The sequence below is a fragment of the Callithrix jacchus genome, chromosome 4 (assembly GCF_049354715.1).
Source record: "Callithrix jacchus isolate 240 chromosome 4, calJac240_pri, whole genome shotgun sequence".
NCBI classification, from domain to species: domain Eukaryota; kingdom Metazoa; phylum Chordata; class Mammalia; order Primates; family Cebidae; genus Callithrix; species Callithrix jacchus.
The window spans coordinates 143,301,004-143,321,264 of record NC_133505.1 but is presented as its reverse complement, the minus strand read 5'-3'; the positions used below and the strand labels follow the sequence as shown (position 1 = coordinate 143,321,264).

Here is a 20,261-nt window from a genome sequence, read left to right as displayed (position 1 = left end):
ATGTTTATTGATCATCTGATTAAAGAAAAATAATAGGAAATAACAAAATTATGTCTCATTCAAGAATAAAAGTTTACAAATGTAGAAAATTATGGAAGTATGTTACATTTATAATTTGCATCCATTTTTTTTTATTTCTTAAATAATAAGATCTTGAATATTGGAGGTACACCTCCTCCCTTTCCTTTCATCTCCACAAAAGTTGGAGAGAGGTCTAGGATTCTGAAACATCTGGGTCAAACATCTGTCATCAGGAGAAGCACTGGACTAGGAAGAAGATGGTCTAAATTTTAACTGTAGACTTGGTGCCAACTAACATTTGACTTAGGCAAGGAATTTCACATCGTGAGCTTTGGCTTTCTGGCGTGTAAAATGATGCTGACTCACTTGCTTTCTCAAGCCCATTCAGCTCTAAGGCTCCATTCTATTTTATTCCGAAGACCCATCGCACAGATTGACACAATTTAAAATAAACTCTGAAACTGAAGTTTCCTGCGTTTCTTCAAGCCAGAGATCTAAATACATGTGAACTTAATTAAATCCACCAGCCTGTGGAGGAAAAGAGTTCTGAAGACTCATTTATTTTTTCAGCATGTGTTTGCTCACCATTTAGTACATCCCCCAGCACCAGGCTGGACAATAAGAGTAAATACAAAGAAGTACTTCCTGATGGAGATGATACTTGAACTGGAAACACCTTGAAAATAATTACAAAGCAAAAAATAGACTAGTTACATCAAACTATTGTAAAGTATAATAATAGTTGGTATTACATACTTCAGGTTGCTAGCACCACACTCATTTAATCCTCACTATAATCCCATAATGTAAATGATAGTCATCATCCCAATTTTACAGAGAAGACTGAGGCACCAAGAGAGTTAAGTGAATTGTCCAAAGTTACTCTTCCATGCAAGAGATTTAGAGAGGATATTTTACTTGCCTTAAACTCCCTTGGGTCCTCTCTTGGATAAGGAGGGTTAAGTATTGAGAAAAAGTAAGGGAGTTGTTCGGGAGTGGGAGTTGCTTTTGACTTGCTAAGCAGACTTGATTTTTATTAAAACGCAAAAGCAACATTTTTCTTAATTTGGCGGTTGATAATGTTTTACTGTCATTTACTGTAATTTTTTTTTTTTTTTTTGCATACAGCATACATTTTAAGCAGTCTAGAAGTGGAAAGTCTTAGCTTATTTCAGGAGAGAACAATAGTCACATGATTCTGTGCTTTGGAGAAAAGATCCAAAAAAGAACTAAAATTGGGTCAAGTGTTGAGCATTGCTCAGCACTGCTGGTCGTGACTGCCCAGAGCGATGGGGACTGGGGGTGGCGGGGTGTGCTGGGTGTAATAGAGGCAGGTTTTTCTCCTTTGGAGAATTTCTGAGCATAGGTTCTGCCCTTTAAACTTGACTTGCAGAGGACACACTCCACATTGTGATGTCTGTGGTGGGAGTTGGTATAGTTCTCCCCTTGCCTGTCTTCACCAGAGGGTTTCAAGGACATGACACTGGTGGCCCTCGTGACTGGTGTTGCCAACCCTGTTTTTATACATGCTCTGGGATGGTAAGAATGTCAAGAAAGTAAAGTGAGCTGCTCTGAGGGTACCAGCCATGCATTCATCCAGGGGCTTGCAAACATTGTTATGATAGACAACCTGGCCCAGAAAAGAAGAAAAAGCCTTTCTTCCTCAGGCCCATCTCTCCATACTGAGGAGTCTACTGCTGCTTTTGCAAGCAAAACTCTTTCTCCTCCCATCCTGCTGCTCTGCCGCTGAGAGGTAGAGGGAGCTGCCCAGCATCCTCATGCAGTAACCCTCTGCTGGTGAGTTCCCAGAACCCAGCATCCTGCAAGCTGCCGCCTCTCAGCTGGGGAGATGGAGCCACTCCTGGCCCTCCTTGATTAGGATATGTCAGGGTTGTCAGGGCAACTGTTAACGGCAGCGGCAGCGTATCATATTTTCCCCTCTCTGCTGTGGGCTGAATATTTTACTGTGCGGTAGCAGGAAGAAGATTGAAAAAAGGTGCTGCAACAGGAAGGAGAAGCTGGGATCTGATTGAACAGGTTAGGCAGTGGTGGGAGGCATCTGACCCTGAGTGTCTTTAGTAGGGCTTGGGCTTTTCTGGAAGCAGTGTGTGTGTGTGTGTGTGTGTGTGTGTGTGCGCGCGCGCGCGTGTGCATGCACGCACTCAAGCAATCACCAGCGCATGTGCCTGTCGGGGAGTCAGTGGGAGGGGGCTGGTAGGGGAGGTGGGAGAGCTGCTGCTAGGTGAGGGGAACTGCAGGGCCTCAGTTGCCAAGAGGCTGGTGGTATCTGTCAGCTGTTTGCAAACTGTTTACCCATAGGGGATCTATTACAAGTGCTCAAATGAACAGGCAGCTTAGGAACTAGCAGCTTCCTGGGAGCTGCAATTACATAAGCGTATATTTTTAATATAATAATAATTAAAAAAAAAAAGTAGCAGCGGTATGCCTGGATCAGCTACAGCTCTCCGACCAGAGAGACTGAAGAAGACCAATTCAAGGCCAATTCCCCTTGGTTTATTCACCATTAATGAGGAAGATGAACAGCAAAAGAATGGAAATTCCAGAAGACCAAAAGGTATGCATTAGCTCCACCCTTTGGTTGGAGCCAGATTCAGCCCTTGTTCCCCACACTGCCTATTGCACGTTTTATAAACTGTGCTCGTCATGCATGCTCCAGGGAGTGCTTGTGACCTCCTAGCACAGTTTGCTGGTATTGTTTACACCCTCTGTAGGGCTGTGTATGCATGAAATGGGAAACAGTTTTTGTAGATTTGGTATATTTCAGATCAGTTGCCTTTTTTGACTTAAGCTACTTTCTTGGCCTAGAGATCTTTAATTTTCTTGTGCTCACTTAAACAGTGACCAGTCACTCTATCCTCATCAAGAGGAGGAAATACTGTGTTACCAAGGTTTAAATGAACATCTACCCACCTACCTTAGGTGGCTCAGATAATTTTTGCTTACTTTAATTAAGTGAGTTTCTGCTTTAAAGGGATGAGTTAAAGTGACCCAAGAATACAACCTTTCCTAGGCAGAGGATCAAAATGTCACTTCCCTTTCTCTACTAAAATGCCAAGAGTGAAGAGGAGCACAGTGAACATTGAGGGCGAATGTAGAGGGTGAAGCTAGGGAGCAGGGAGGAGATCATGAGGTTGTATAACTTCTGATGATAACTTTGTCACTGAATGTGTGTATGGCAGTTGAAACGCACAGGGTACAGAAAAGGGAAGTCTGACCCTTGTGTTGTTCTTTCATGGCGATGAAAGGTGCAGCAGCTTGCCAGCTTCTTGAGGGCCTGTGTACTGCATCATTGTCAGCATTGTCTCATAGCTGCCCTCCCAGGGCTGTAATTATCAGCCAGAGATGGCAACATCAGGCATTTTTGAAAAGGGGGCTTTACAGCTTGCATTTTATGTTTTCCAGCATCCTAAGTCTTGCTACCCCTTACCCCAAATATAGAAGCTGTTCTTAAACAGATGCGTTTTGAGTTTTCTTGCTTTTATGTGCTGATTAAATTTTAGCTTGCACTCAAATTATTCTGTCACTGAGATATTGAATTTTCTTCTGTGGTGCAGAGAGGTAGCATGACAAAGTAGAAAGCAAATATTTAAGCAATGATAGAGTGAAGAGTGTTTAAATAGAATCCAGTGTCTGAGGACTCCTGGTTTTCTTTTTCCTGGTTCTTGAATGAATCTTACTTTGCTTTTCTGAAATAAAATTGAAATTGTCTACGTTAAATCCAAAAGCATATTTTTACGAAATTATACACAGGGAAGTCCTAATAAGTAGAATCTTACTACTATAGTTTATTTTTATTTACCATCAGACCTGGCTTCTGTCTGAGAACCAAATAACCTCAGAAATCAAATGATGCTATGACTGGAAGGTGACTTAGTGTGATTCTTTTCTTTGCCTGTGAATTCGATTGTTGAACCGGAGTATGTTGCTCTCAATGAAAACTCAGTACTTGAAATTTTTAGCAGCAAATCATTTTGCTCTGAACAGTTGGTAACTTTTAAAATTAATGTGGATTTGTTGAATTGTTCCCATAGGGTATTTTTAGAAACATTCTCGATTTGTGGTACTTTTCCTTGGGTGTTTTGAACAGTAACTTAGGATAGCCATCCATTTTGTTCTTAATAATTTTCTGGAATTCCTCTTCCTGTCTCCTGTTGTGTTTGTTCAGTTGCCTTTTAGTATTTTTTAAAAAGAAAGAGAAAGGGGAGGAAAGAAAATGCTTCTAAAAAATTGACTTATTTTTGACAATTAATGCAGCTTCTTGGGTAAGAGAGACTTAATGAGGGAGTTTCTGACCCCCAACCATTTTTCTTTCTATCCCTGCCCACAGTGGTGGGGAGGGTAAGGGTTGCTATTGGAGAAGGACTGGGAGAAAAAAATCCTGTGCTGATAAGGGTGTTCAAACTTTCTGTGGATCACCAATTGTCACATTCAGTGAAGTAAGCAGATAACCCTGGGTATCTCTAATTATGCTGGATGAATAAAACTATTGGCTTTGACTGAAATTTTCATTGGGTCTATCTTAACAATAGGAATATTCCCTTTGTAGTCCAGCTTTGTTCCATGGAAAAATGATGGAAATGTTCCGTATCTGTATTGTCCAATAAAATAGCCATTAGCCACAGCTGCAGAACTTCAAATATAGCTAGTGCAACTGAAAAATGAGATTTTAGTTAAATAGCCACATGTGACTCCTTTATTGGACAACACAGTTCTAGTCTGTAGAGCTGTTATGTTCTGAATTTGTGTCTTCTCTGGTTTGTTCGTCCTTACCTCTTCCTGGTGTCGGATATGGTTGGGTCCTGAAATGAATGTGGTTATTAAGAACATCGAGAATCAAACAGCCACTTTACTGCATGAGAACACAGAAACCTGGATTTTTTTCATTTTTTCTTTTCCACTTAAATGTTATTGCACTGTTCTGAATATTAATATTACTAGTCACTAGTTGCCTGCATATTCTGTTATACCTTTTAATGGATTCTTTATTTTTTTCCTCCTTTTTTTTTTTTTTTTTTTTTTTTTTAGGGACGGGGTCTTCCCCTGTTGCCCAAGCTGGAGTGCAATGGCGTGATCATAGCTCACTGCAGCCTCCAATGCCTGGGCTAAAGTGATCCTTCTGCCTCAACCTCCTTAATAGCTGGAATTACAGGCACATGCTACCACACCAAACTAATTTTTTAAAAAGTTTTTTGTAGAGATGGGATCTTGCTGTGTTACCCAGGTGGTCTTGAACTCCTGGCTTCAACTGATCCTCCAACCTTGGCATCCCAAAGGGCTGGGATTACAGGCATGAGGGATTACAGATGTGCCTGGCATCTCTTATTTTCTAAATTATTATTTCCAAAGCATCATAGCAAGATGACATACAGGTTATCTTTTGTGTGTGACTATGAAAACACACAGTCAGAAACTTAACTTCCCCCCCCACCCATGGCCTAATCTGCCAACCATACTCAAACCTGGTATCCAAACCTGGTTTTCATGCTTAGTATCTTTTTTCTACCAGTAATAAAGAATTTTACCATCTAAATTTTATGAGTTGAATGTTTCTGTACAGGATTATCCTGGCTACTGATGAGTACTGTCTTTTCAGGTACCATACTGTTGGGTAAACATCAATGAACTCAGTAAGAGTTAACGTGGAGATTACCATCTGGGCTTCTATGGTGGCTTCATAGTTATCTGGTGGGGTAACAATGGTTTGTTTAGATGGTAGACTAGATAATTCCTAAAGGACTGATTACTTTTCCATGTAATTAATAGGAGTGCAATGTTTTACATACCTTACTATTATTACCATAGTAATTAAATAGTAACTTGGAACGAGCTGGGCTTATGCTGGTGCTCTTACATCTCAGAACCTCAAGCCTCTTTGTAATGCTGACTTCAGGACTGGCTTCGGAGAGACTGTTTAGGTGCTGCAGTAATGAAGTGCCCTTGGACGGGTTTCAAGGCAAACCTGCCTCATGGTGAATTTTGCTGAGCGCAGTGATTATTAAGTAATAAAGCATTTTCTTCCTAAACAAGCATTTGTTAAATGCTCACTCTGTGGCAGATTACTCTGCTGGGGTTTTGTGGAAGCAATGCAAAGATAATTGACATGGTTTCTGCTCACAGTGGAGGAAGAAAAATACGTACAAATAATGCAAGAGTATAAATTGAAATCAGGAAAGGGAGAGGATGAGAGTGGTGGAAATGTTAAATCTATGCCAACTGTGAAGCCATTAACCTGAAGATTTTAATATAAAACAGAGAGTTTAAGGGATATAGATTCCTATCCCATCCCAAATGTCTGGCTGAGGTTGGAAGCTCACACAGACCTTAAAGGCAGGAACGTAGAATAATGGGCAAAGCATCTTTTGAATGTTGTTACAGAAGCTAGGCATCCACACAGTGTTTTCACGCAGATAGACACTTCTAGAGGCTTCATGACTATTACACAATACATTTTACAACTTCTGTTTTATTATAGCCTCCTGACCCATTCTGTGAACTGCCTAAAGCAATCATCTCATTGACTTTATACTCCTGTCTTGTTTTATATAAAATCTGATTGGTATCCAGCTCGAATACTAAATTTACTCATGACACTTGACTCTAAATGACTTTTACTTGCTTTTATCAAAATTATCATCAAAAGATGATAAGACTCATCACTCTCTAGGTGGATCATCGTCTTCCTGCTTGCAGCCTTTCCTCTTTCCAACCCATCATCCATAGCATGCCACTATGACATCTTTCCAATGGGCATATCTGCCTATTGGAAATAAACTTCCCAGGGGTATTGCTTCTACTGAAACAGAGGTCTTGACTAGGAGTCTTGGAGCCATATTTAGTCTATAGCTATGTTTATTTGTCCACTGCAGGTGTTTACAAGCCAACATTTAAAAACTGATTTTTTCATAATCTGGATTTCAGCTTCCCTTGAAAAACTGGAAGACACAGCCACCCTTGTCCTCTTTCTTCACAGTAGTCATCAGCTGGAGCTAAGTAGCAGTTGTCATATGCCATAGATGGGTCATGCATGCTCCAGTGCCCCTCTTCCAACATATGTATTACATGGCCTGCCTCAGTTATCTACATTACTGTAGTCATTGCTTTTGTGACCCCTGACCAAAGGAATAGGCCAAGCCCCTTAGCATGCCACCTAGACTACCTACCAGCTGGTCCCTTTTTCCCTCTCCATCCTCTTTCCTGCCACTCTTTGCACTTTGTGCTCCAGCAGCACCAAAATACTTGCATTTGCCTGCTTGGTCATGCTCTTGCATGCCTCTGTGTCCTACTCATGCTCAACTCTCCGTTTTCCTCACCTTTCTTCCTCATTTGGGTAACTCTGACTTACTCTGTAGAATCAGATCACATGGCATCTTCTCCAGACTCACCTTGGGTACCATCTCCAGAAAACCTCCTCTCTTGCTCTCAGCCTCCTCATTCCTGGCACAAAGGGCAGCCCTCACTGTGCTCCTGTGCTTACTTCAGTCCTGACGTTACTTCAGCATAATGAAATCATCCATGAACACTTCCATGCCCTTCTTGACACTGTAAGCTTTGTAAGGGCCAGGACTCACTCCTCTTTATATCCTGTACCTTCCAGAATACGTGGAACATTATGAAACAAAGGTAAACTTAACACCGAAAATAACTTTCACAGGCTCTGAAGGTCTTCATAATATGAAAATTCTAAGAAATGTTGATAGCATTAGAAGTGTCCTTTCAAGGTAACGACTTTAAAAGAGACAATTCTGTGTTTGATATGTCAATCATATTGCTCTCTACCAAACTGCATTTGTCTAATGGTATGCGAGAGATTTTCTTTTTCTTCTTCTTCTTTTTTTTTTTTTTTTTTTTGAGGCAAGGTCTTGCTCTGTCTTCCAGGCTGAAGTGCAGTGGTATGATCATGGCTCATTGCAGCCTTGAACTCCTGGGCTCAAGTGATCCTCCCTCAGCCTTCTAAGTAGCTTGCAACTAAAGGTGCACACCACCATATTTGGCTGGGGTTTTTTTTTTTTTCTTTTAATTTGTACAGGCGGGATCTTGCTTTGCTGCCTAGGCTGGTGTCAACTCCTGGGCTTAAGTGATCCCCACACTCTGACCTCCCAAAGTGCTGTGATTACATGAGTGAGCCACTGCACTTAGCCCTGGTTTGTTGTTTTCTGTTGTGCTATTCATTTTCCTTTGGTGGAAAAACGAAGGTATATAGTTAGAAGGTGCTATTAATTGACCACTTTGTTAATATCAAGGTTAATAATATTCTGTCCCTTTTGTTAGTTAATCATAGATTAAATTGTAAAGAAATACAACTTTTCCTTGAAATCAAGACACAGTGGTTCTCAGAAACTGTACCCCCACCCCCATTTTGTTAAAATGTATATTTATGGAGCCTGCAGTGACTTCTCTTCTTTTAGCCTTTCCACTGTACAGGTAGAATTTCTGCCCATTAAAGTTTCCAAATGAAATATAATCTAATGTTTACCATTTATATTTCTATTGGATAGGTGGTGATCTAGTGACTGTAATGTCCTTTTCTAAGTCATCAGTCTTTTTGTTTTCCAAGGGGAGTCTTAGAACAGGAAATGTGAATGTCTCTATAGAGTCATTCTCATACATGTCCTTGTTTCTTCTTTTGTACTGTAAGTCTTGCACCATTTCTTTTCCAATGTCTTTATGTGTGCCATTTTAGGGCTAGGTAAATGGTTTCAGCTATAAAATTTAACAGCTAGGGAGGCAAAAATGTGTTTTAGAACCACAGTGTCAAAGATCCTTATTATGAGGAGGAAGTCTGGAGGTCAAATTGATTGGCATAACTTTTATTTGCTAAAGAGATCTTAAAGGTAAAATTTTACCAAAAATATGTAAAAATTATAGGGGATGGGGCAAGGATCACATCATCTAATGTTTGTCTTATACTCATTGGATTCTCTATAACTGTTTGAGTAAATGAATACAGCTGTTCCCCAGGCATTCTGTGTTACATAAGTAGAAATTACCATATGTGTCACTGTGTACAAGAGGAACATGATTTAACCTGTGTATAACCAAAGTTTTGGTATAGTGAGGTACAACATAAAGTGTAATTTACTTGCTATATAAAACTAAAAGACTTAAAATTTGTGTGCCTGTTTTCAGAGCTGAAATTGATGGAGCTAAAAGAGCTGACTCCTCCAATCACAGGAACCAAACACGATTAAGTATTTGCTTAGTCTCCCGACTGATAACTCTTAGATATTATTTCTTGGAAGACTATAGTCTGAGTTTGAATTGAATATCCATTTCCATTAACATCTGTGTGTCTCCAAGAGCAACTTTAATTTGTTGTTACAGGAATTCTTCAAGTGGCTCCAGGCACCTTGACCATGTTTTTCGCTTAGTAGAAGCTTAACAGCAATTGGCCAGGTGTGGTGGCTCACGCCTGTAATCCCAGTGCTTTGGGAGGCCAAGGCAGGTGGATCACCTGAGGTGGGAGTTCAAGACCAGCCTGGCCAAAATGGAGAAACCCTGTCTCTACTAACAACACAAAATTAGCAGGGCGCAGTGGTACATGCCTGTAATTCCAGCTACTCAGGAGGCTGAGGCAGGAGAATTGTTTGAACATGGGAGGCAGAGGTTACAGGGAGCCGAGATCATACCATTGCACTCCAGTCCGAGCAAAAAGAGCGAAACTCCATCGCCCCCAAAAAAAGAAACTTAACAGCAATGAAGGTGATTTTATCGAGAGACTCCATCTTAATTCTCAGGTCATCTGGACGTTTAGGAAACGCCCACTTTATGTTGCACCTTCCATATGTTATGTTAAGGTTATGTTCTTGCTTCCCAATTTCAGAAGATAAGTCATACCCCATTATACCCCAGACCCAGATTCAGAGGCCCAAAGTGTGTCACAGATGGACATAAGACACTTTGAAATATTTATCAGAGCACCATTTGACATTTATTCCAACTGTAAAATGCAAGTCCTGTTTCTTAGGCTATCTGCCCAGCAGTGGTTTGTTAGTAAGAAAATTCTCATTGAATCTTTCTAGATTCCAAAGAGTCTGCAATCCCAAGTCCAGCATGGAGTGGAAATGAAGTTCAGGAGTATAGACCAAGAAAAATTATGCTAACAGTTTTTTTCTTGAATATATATGGTTTTGGGGACGAGAATTATTCTAAGTTAAAGTTGTAGGCCTAATAAAGTAGTAAAAAGATATTAAAGTACCAAGATTCAGCAGAACCTGTCATTCTAATACCATTATTGAGAACAACAGTCTGGAGGCTGGTGCCACCTCTGTACTCTTAAGAGAATTGCTTTCAGTGTCAGTAGTTGAGTGCATTACCAAGAGTTGTCCTGGAGTTGGGCAGGAGGAGAGTTGGAATCTCTATTAGCCCCTTTTAAAAACTTCCCAAATAATGTAGCTTAAGACCTAAGTAAAAATGCAACTTTAAGTTACCTCCTTCAAACCAGTTGTCACCTCTGAGCCCTGATGTAGAACTATAGAAATTCAGAACCAGACACTATCAGGGGATATCACTTTACACAGTGGGAAAACAGGATACTAGGAAAGTTTCACCAGGTTCACTAGTTGTGAGTGGCCACAGGTCCAAGTTTGCCACAGTTATTCGAAATCCAGGCTATATTTGGTGTGAGAGACTGAAAAAAGTGCTTAGAAAAAAGTGATAGAAAAGGTGCTATGTGTGGAAATATGCACATTACTATTATTAATATTTAAGCTTTCTAAGCCTCAGATTCTCATCTGTGAAATGAAATGAATAAAATCATGCTCACAGGTGATGGTATTAGAGAGAACACATAAGCAGTTGGCTTATTCTCTTGAAAATAATTGGAGCCCATTATATGACAATTACAATACTGGTAATATATAACCAAATGTCTCACATTTTCTGGTAACTTCTATTGACATGTTCTGTTGGAAGAATGACCCGGTGGAAAGACCATCATGCTTGTCTGTGCTGCACCTTCAGCAGTCTCTTTTTATGGAGGTATTTTCCCTAATCTAATTTCCTTTCTTCACTTGCTTGTGAGTGAAAATTTCTAGGAAGGCTGCCTCCTTTCTTGTGCCATTTAGTCACTTTCCTGTCATAGACATATGTGACTGGATCCTCGTTCTGTGTTTGTTCATGTGGATCAAAAGTCCTAGCTGCCAGGTAGATTGCTCATGCAGTACCCTGTAATTTTGTTGTGTTAAATGAAGGAAATAAATTGCGATTATGTCAGATCATCTCAGTTATTATTTTAAATACGATTAAGGGAGTGTACCTGTTATTCCTTGGGACTCATGGAAAACTCTGATCTACCTTAATCAGGAAACAATAGCAATGATCCTCAGTCATTTTAAAAGCCAATTCAAAGGGATTTTTTTTTTAATTTGCAAGAGTTTTTTTTTTTTTCCTTCTGATGTGGGGTGTGCCTGTGTGCTTATGTGCATGTGTGTGTGAATCACTTGATGGCAATGTCTTAGGCTAGTGGACAGGTTTCTGCCAGTGGTTGAGATTATGGATGCTTACATTTGGGGATGCCAAATGTCTTCAGGCTTATTTTATGCAGGCTCATTTTCACATACCTATTTTCAGCACCAAGACTTCTTCTTCTATGTATGATTAGCTGTCTTTTATTTCAATACATCTTGTTTCTCTGTGGTAGTCTTGTTTTGTTCTCTAGTCACTCAGAAGTAAGTTCTGTGAACACTTATGGTAGAGAAAGCACCAAATTCAATATTATTTGCTACTAGAATTGAACATATATATGCCAGTGGCTCTGTGTCCTGGTGGAGTAGATACTGTCTCTCTTGGAGCTCTTTCCTCCACCTGGTATGTACTTCGGCTGCTTCTCCTCTCTCCACTTCACTCTACCCTACTTGTCCTTCAGTTTAAATGTCATTTCCTTGGCTAGGCCTGGTGGCTTATGCCTGTAATCCCAGTGCTTTGGAAGGCTGAGGTGGGAGAATGATTTAAGCCCAGGAGTTCAAGAACAGCCCTGGCGACAGAGATCCCATCTCTACAAAAAAATACAAAACTCAGCCAGGTGTGGTGGTGTGTGCTTGTGATCTCAGCTACTTCGGAGGCTGAGGTAAGAGGATCACCTGAGCCCAAGGAGGTTGAGGCTGCAGTGAACCATGATGGTAGCATTATACTCTAGCCTGGGCAGCAGAGTGACACCCCGTCTCACAAAAAAAAAAAAGAAAGAAAGAAATTGCCATGTCCCTAAGGATGTCCCCAGATCAAGCTAGTCTCAGATTCTGGGCCGTTTCTTATTCCAGGCAAATTGTGTATTAAGTGTTTGCTGAATCGTTTATTATCTGTCTCCTCAACTAGATGAAGCTTCCAGAAAGCAATGACTGTGTTTATCAGATTCACACTGTGTCCCCAGCACCTATACAGAGTGTAGTATGCTAGTATGCACATACTTTCTTTTATTGTGCTTCACAGATACTGCTTTTTTTGTTTTTTTAACAAATTGAAGGTTTGTGGCAACCCTCTATCAAGCAAATCTGTTGGCACAATTTTTCCAGCAGCATCTCTGTGTTGCATATTGGGAATTCTTGCAATATTTCAAACTTTTTCATTGTTATTATATCTCTTATGGTGATCTGTGATGGGTGATCTTTGATGTTACTATTGTAATTATTTTGGGATGCTACAAACCATGCCCACATAAGATAGCAAACTTAACAAATATTGTGTGTGTGCTGACTGCTCCGCCAACCCAGCAGTTTCTGTCTCTCTCCCTCTCCTCAGGCCTTCCTATTTCTTGAGACATGACAGTTTTGAAATGAAGTTAACTCATAACCTTATGGCCCCTAATCTAAGTGCTCAAGTGAAGAATTACATGTCCCTCACTTTAAATCAAAAGCTAGAAATGATTAAGCCTAGTGAGGGAAGGCATGTTGAAAGCCTGGAGAGGCTGAGAGCTAGGCCTCTTGCACCAAACAGCCAAGATGTGAATGCAGAGGAAAAGTTCTTAAAGGAAGCAAAAAGTGCTACCCTGGTGAACACACAAATGATCAGAAAGTGAAACAGCCTGAATGCTGATACAGAGAAGGTTTGAGTGGTCTTGATAGAGGATCAAATCAGCCGCACATGCTCTTAAGCCAAAACTTAATCCAGAACAAGGTCCCTAACTCTCTCCAATTTTATGAAGGCTGAGAGGTAAGGGAGTTGCAGAAAAAAAAGTTTGGAACTAGCAGAAGATGGTCATGAGGTTTAAAAAAAGAAGCTGTCTCCATAACATAAAAGCACAAGGGGAAGCAGCAAGTGCTGCTGATGGGGGATCTGCAGCAAGTTATCCAGAAGGTCTTGCCAAGGTAATTGATGAAGGTGACTACACTAAACAACAGATTTTCAATGGAAATAAAACAGCCTTCTATTGGAAGAAGACACCATCTAGGACGTTGGCAGCCAAAGAGTCAAAGTCAGTGCCTGGCTTCGAAGGACAAGTTGAATCTCTTGTTAGGGGATAATGCAGCTGAGTCATGCAGTCATTGATGTGAAGTTGAAGCCGGTGTTCATTTGCCATTTTGAAAATGCTAAGGCCCTTAAAAATTATGCTAAATCTACCCTGTGTGCACTCTCTCAGTGGAATAACAAAGTCTGGATGACAGCATGACTGTTTATAGCATGGTGTACTATTTTAAGGCCACTATTGAGACCTACTGCTCAGAAAAAAAGTTTTCTTTCAAAATATTACTGCTCATTGACAATGTACCTGGTCACCCAACAGCTCTGATGGAGATGTACAAGAAGGTTAATGTTGTTTTTCCTCTGTCTCTTTTTTTTTTTTTTTTTTAGAGTCTCACTCTGTCACCAGGCTGGAGTGCAGTGATCTCAACTTACTGCAACCTCCGCTACCGGGTTCAGGCAATTCTCCTGCCTCAGCCTCCCAAGTAGCTGGGATCACAGGTTTGCACCACCACACTTGGCTAACTTTTTGTATTTTTAGTGGGACACAGTTTCACCATGTTGGACAGACTGGTCTTGAACGCCTGACCTGAAGTGATTCACTTGCCTTGGCCTCCCAAAGTGCTGGAATTATTGGTATGAACCACTGCACCCAGCCACAAGGAGGTTAATGTTGTTTTCATGCCTGCCATAACAACATCCATTTTTGTAGCCCTTGGATCAAAGAATAATTTTGACTTTCAAGTCTTATCACTTAAGAAATATATTTTATAAAGTTATGGCTGCCATAGATAGTGATTCCTCTGATGGAGATGGGCAAAGAAAATTGAAAACCTTCTGGAAAAGATTCACCATTGTAGATGCCATTAATAATGTTTGTGATCCATGGAAGAAGGTTGGTGTGCCAAACCCCTGCTAACTCCAGTGGGGATGGCACCAGGTTCAAGAGGCTGAAGAAGAGACCCAGAGTCAGCGAATGAGACCTAGGTTTTACTGGGGACTTAGACACAGATGAGAGAGTCCAGTGGTGGCAGGGTGGGCAAAACCACCACCATCATTTGCAGAACGAATGCAATGTAAATAACATTTTACTTAACACCCTCCGCCTAGCAACCCCCACCTGGCAAACCTCATTTAACCCAAAACAATGAGCCTTGATCCCCTGTATGGCCCATGTTCCACAGGATGCATCTGGGGCTCAGGTCTTCCTCATAGACAAGGGATGGATCTCTGGGTTGACCACTTCTGGATTCCTTAGCTCAGACTTCTGAATACACATTCAGGTGCCTCTGCCATGCAGGGTCATTCTCAGGGTAAACTCAAGTCACATTGTCACTGTCAGGTGTGTCTACCATACAAAACTCAAAATATCAATATTAACGGGAGTTTGGAAGCATTGATTCCAACCTTCACCAATGACTTTGAGGAGTTTAAGACTTCAGTAGAGGAAGTAACTGCAGATGTGGTGGAAATGGCAGGAGAACTAGAATTAGAAGTAGAGCCTGAAGATGTGACTGAATTGCTGCAATTCCATGATAAAACTTGAACAGGTGAGTCTCTTCTTATGAATGAACAAAGTAAGTGGTTTCTTAAGATGGAATCTATTCGTGGTGAAGTTGCTATGAACATTGTTGAAATGACAGCAGAGGATTTAGAATATTACATAAGCTTAGTTGATAAAGCAGCACCAGGGTTTGAGAGGATAGAGTCCATTTTTGAAAGAAGTTCTGTGGCTAAAATGCTATCAACACCTCATACAACAGAGAAATAAATCTTTCATGAAAGGAAGAGTTCACGGACTTGGCAAATTTCATTGCTATCTTATTTTCAGAAATTGCAGCTGGGTGCAGTGGCTCACACTTATAATCCCAGTGCTTTGAGAGACTGAAGCAGGAGGATCACTCGAACCCAGGAGTTTGAGACCCAGCCTGAGCAGTATAGTGAGACCCTGCCTCTACCAAACAACAACAACAACAACGAAAACTAGCTGGGTGTGGTATCACAAGCCTGTAGTCTTAGCAGCTTGAGAGGCTGAGGCAGAAGGATCACATGAGCCTGAGAGGTCAAGACTGCGGTGACCTGTGCCACTACACTGCAACCTGGGCAACAGAGTGAGACCCTTTCTCAAAAAAAAAAAAACAAAAAGAGAGAAATTGCCACAGCACCTCAACCTTCAGTGACCACCATCTTTATCAGTCAGCAACCATCAACATGGAAGCAAGACCCTCCACCAGCAAAAAAATGACAACTCACTAAAGCTCCGATGATTGTTCGCATTTTTTAGCAATCAAGTATTTTTTAGTGAAGTTATGTACATTGTTTTAGAACATAATATCGTTGTACTCTTAATAGACTACAGTATAATGAAAACTTAACTTTGCATTAACTGTGAAACCAAAAACTTTGTGCGATTTGCTTTATTGCAATATTTGCTTTATTGGGGTGGTCTGGAACTAAACTAGCAGTACTCTGAGGTAGGCCTTGTTGAGACTTCCTAAATCTTCATTACATGAACAGACATCACAATCTAGATAAAAACTTGACAAGAATACATCCAACAATTTTTTACATTCATAATAGTCTTAGACACTTTGGTATTTCGTTTTTCCACTGAAACAGTTCTCTTTTTCCATTGAGCTGTTCGGTAGAGCTTGAAGGAAATTATTTCTAGGTGCTGATTCAAGACCTCTTAGTCCATGGGTGCTAAGCCAGGTGGTGGAAGCCCAAATCTGGCTCCTCATGAGATAACTAATTAAAGGCAACACGCTCTGGCTCTGCCGGCCGGAGAATGGTGCAGCACAGCTGGAGAGGCGATCTGTCTAGGCTTTTGAACATTCCAGGGTCTGGGACTTTGCTCTGAATCTAGCAAAGGCCTGGAGATACCAGATCAGTCATCACCCTGCCTGGTGATAATGACAGTGACTTTTGTATTAATGACCTTTGTCCACTAGCCTTCATGTAGGGATGACTTGTTTGTTTTCAGCTAGGACATTGGCTTGGAAAGTCTGCAATGGCTTACTTGCATAAAATTCCAGTGCTAGACCATTCCAGAAGCACCTTCTACCATCATCTTTCCTTGAACTCTCAGAGCTTATAAAATGTTCATTTTGAGTTTGTAGTATATCGTCATTACAGCCATGTTTGAAGTATTGTAAGTATTTTCTTTCCTTTTGCACAGTTGAAATTCAGTTATCATGACCATATTAAGTGTAAGCCAGGGAGAACTTACATACACAAATCCTTAGTGATTTAAACTCCCACTGAGCTCTTGACTAGTAGTGTCCCCACCTCCGCTCCACCTGCGCCTCTGTGGATTAGGAAAGATCTTGGAAAGTGAACCAGAGCTGCTGCTAATCTAACAAAGTCCACTGTGTACCTAGCCACATTCCCCCTGGTTCTCCACCTATTCAGTGCATCTCATTAAGCCACCCTCACAAATTTCCTTTTATGCTTTTGTTTTATAATACCATCTCCGCATCTGCCTTTTTTTTTTTTTTTTTGAAGGCCCAATAAAACAGGTTAAGGCAGGTTCTTTGTGGGTAGACAGTTCCTGGTACACACCTTTTTTCAGCTCTGTGAAGATGCAAAGTGGCAACTGAGATGTTAAAATTCAAAACCTCAGCACTCTGGGTTTTCACCCTGGGCTTGCTTAGGGAATCACAATTTCTTTTTATGAATTTGCTACCTCTGATTCTTCTGTGACATACAGTAGAAAATCCTATCCTAATTCTTAATGGTATTGTTCAGAATCCTATAATTTCCCCCTACCCATCTAGTAGTGCAGAATACCATGACACTAAAATTAGCATGAATTTTGAATGGAACTCCAAACTGACTTCTTATATCACAATCCAAGTAATTTCAAAATTATTCTCACTCTACTGCCATAAGTTTCAGCGACACACACATCTACTTTGATGCTGCATGACCTTTACTTGAACTTCATTCAGCCAGCAGTGTAGGTTTATGCTGGGACTTGTTTCCACGCCACCTGTGGTATCTTCAACTCAGAAATTCCCCTAGGTATCCACAGACTTCAGATTCAGCAAACAGTGATTTGGTGCCTACCCTATGCTTGATGTCTCCATAGGCAGTAGTCTCCCGCTTATCCTTCTAAGAGCCCCAGTGGATGCCAGAAACCTCAGATGGTACTGACCCCTATATGTAGATGCTATGTTTTTTCTATACGTACCTATGATACAGTTTAATTTATAAATTAGAGAATTAAATGTAATTAAAAATTAATTTATAAATTTATAAATTACAGTAAGAGATTAACAACAATAATAAAATATATAGCATACTGTAATAAAAGTTATATGAATGTGGTCTCTCCCAGAATATCTTATTGTATTGTACACACCTATTTTCAGACTGTAGTTGACTGTAGGGAACTCAGAATGCAGAAAGCGAAACCAGCGATGAGGGTGAACTGCTATGTGTGAGCTCATCCTCCTACCTGCAGTAACGCTTTATACCTTCTGATCCTTCATCTTCTCCACCACCCCCAGGCTTCTGAATCCCCTGTGTTCTCACAGTTATGAGTCTTCCCCACTCACTGGTGTTTTGTCAAGCCTGGAACTCATGGGTAACCATTTCAACAATGCACTTGCAGTGATGCCTGGGCTTTCCTTGCAGGCTTAGGTATCCCCTCATAGCCTCCTGTTTCTTTTTTAGGTCTGTTGAATATTACTGTGAGACTCCTAAAAACCAGCTGCTTGGGTCAGTTCCACCTTCTTATTCTCTCACCATCAGCTGAGCCCAATTTGCTGCTGTCCAGTTGTCAAATCACATCCCAGGGGTGCTCACCCCTCTTGTCTACTGTACATCACTCTTGCCCAGGATGGAGTACAGTGGCACGATCTTGGCTCACTTCACAACCTCTGCCTCCCGGGTTCAAGCAATTCTCCTGACTCAGCCTCCCAAGTAGCTGGGACTACAGGTGCATGCCACCACACCCAGCTAATTTTTGTATTCTTAGTAGAGACAGGGTTTCACCATATTGGTCAGGCTAGTCTCAAACTCCTGACCTCGGTAATCTACCTGCCTCGGCCTCCCAAATTGCTGGGATTAGAGGTGTGGGCCACCGTGTCCCCCAGCCTATACCTCACTCTTAACATCTAATATTTGCTGTGAATACTGAGGATGTTTTAAATTAGCTTTCAGGCAGAGCACTGTAGCTCATGCCTATAATCCAGTGCTTTGGGAGGCAGAGGCAGAAGGATCTCTTGAGTCCAGGAGTTCAGCATCAGCCTGGACAGCATCGTGATAGCCCATCTCTGCAAAATTAAAAAATGGTCTTACATGATGGTGCCTGTATGTATTCCCAGCTAACTCAGGAGGCTGAGGGGAAAGGATTGCTTGAGTATGGGAGATTGAGGCTGCTGTGAGCTGTAATCATGCCACTGCACTCCAGCCTGTGAAACAGAATGAGACCCTGTCTCAAACAAACAAACAAACAAACAAAAACAGACTGGGTGCGGTGATACATGCTTGTAATCCTAGCACTTTGGGAGGCCCAGGTGGGAGGATTACTTGAGGCGAAGAGTTTGAAGCCACTCTGGGCAACATAGCAAGACCACATCTTTACAAAAAAACTTAAAAACAAAATAAGAAGCTTCTACATCATTATTTACTCTCTTGACTAGAGAGAGAAAATAGATGGAAGGACATATAGCCTGTATTATTCTAATTAAATTAAAATTCAACAGAAAGGAGAGGAATGAGGAACTTTCATTTTCTTTTGATATGATTTTGAAGAAGGAAGAGGTTAATGTTTAAAAAGGACTGTTGGCCACTGACATTGGATTTCAGTAAATCCTGAGTGTCAACGGTATTTCAGTTATGTGGCTAGTGACATGGTTTTTTGGTGAAGCGTTATGGGGAGGAGTAAATTGAATGCTTCAGCCCCATCTGAGGATTTCTTGGTTATGTATTGTGGGTCATTACAACTACAGATGCTTCATGAGAGAGTTAATGTAATTACCGATCTATATCTTTTAACTTTAAGAGAACAAAGTTAAAGAATGAGTCCATTACTATTTCAGGTGATATGTTTAGAAAGCAGAGCTTTATTTCAGGACTTAAATGTTGTTAAATCGTGTTTTTTGAATTCCATTCTTCTGACAGTTACTGTCATAATCATTTGTAGTGAAACCTACTTAGTCATTCTCAGTATCCTAGACTTGGTTTCTTCCAAGATTAGATACACTTTAATGAGTAGGTTAATTTTCTATTTCAGTTTCTCTCTAGTGTATTTTATCTTCAAACTTGACTGTGATATTTTAGTGTGAACATTAAAACAAAAAATAAATAAGAAAACCATCTTGGGTTGCAACTGATGGTTCATCCTGGACCAGTCTACAGTATTCAGCATTATTGTTTCTTTCTTGGGGTTTGAGACTTACCGTTCATGAGACTTAGAAGTTGACTGAGGAGAAGCAGGTATCCCTGTATGAAGCCATAGTAGGTATATCACATCAACAGAAAGCTTGGAACAGTTAAGCTTACAAAAAGTTTTGGTGCCCAAATTCAGGATGCTTGATCTCTGATAAGTTAATATTTGATAAAAAATTAATTTCCTTATCCTGAGGCTGATGAAGATCTCTTCTGAGAATCACAGTGATGCTTCAGGGCTGATAATGATGTGACAAGTCTTTGTTACTGTGGTCTCTGAATGACAACCAAATTTTCTTTTCTTTCTCTTTTTTTTGAGATAGTGTTGCCCTGATTGGAGAGCAGTGGTGCAATCTTGGCTCACTGCAGACTCCACCTCCCCAGGCTCAAGTGATCCTCCTGCCTCAGCCTCCCATGTAGCTGAGAGTACT

The 20,261-nt window shown here is 40.8% G+C and overlaps 1 protein-coding gene across 41 annotated transcripts in view; it reads left to right on the top strand.

Moving 5' to 3' along the window:
• Positions 1-1,803: 1,803 nt before the first annotated feature.
• Positions 1,804-20,261, top strand: part of MAP7 (microtubule associated protein 7) — a 185,921-nt gene continuing 167,463 nt past the window's right edge. For 18 of the 41 annotated variants that reach the window (XM_035296814.3, XM_078370153.1, XM_035296807.3 and 15 more), the window contains exons 1-2: positions 1,804-2,058; positions 2,457-2,596. In XM_035296814.3, coding sequence (XP_035152705.1) covers positions 2,464-2,596 — 133 coding nt within the window. In that variant the 5' untranslated portion in view covers positions 1,804-2,058; positions 2,457-2,463. Of the gene's footprint in view, positions 2,059-2,220; positions 2,597-20,261 lie in introns of those variants that run through there. The other 23 variants (XM_078370156.1, XM_035296809.3, XM_035296800.3 and 20 more) reach the window with 3 other exon arrangements.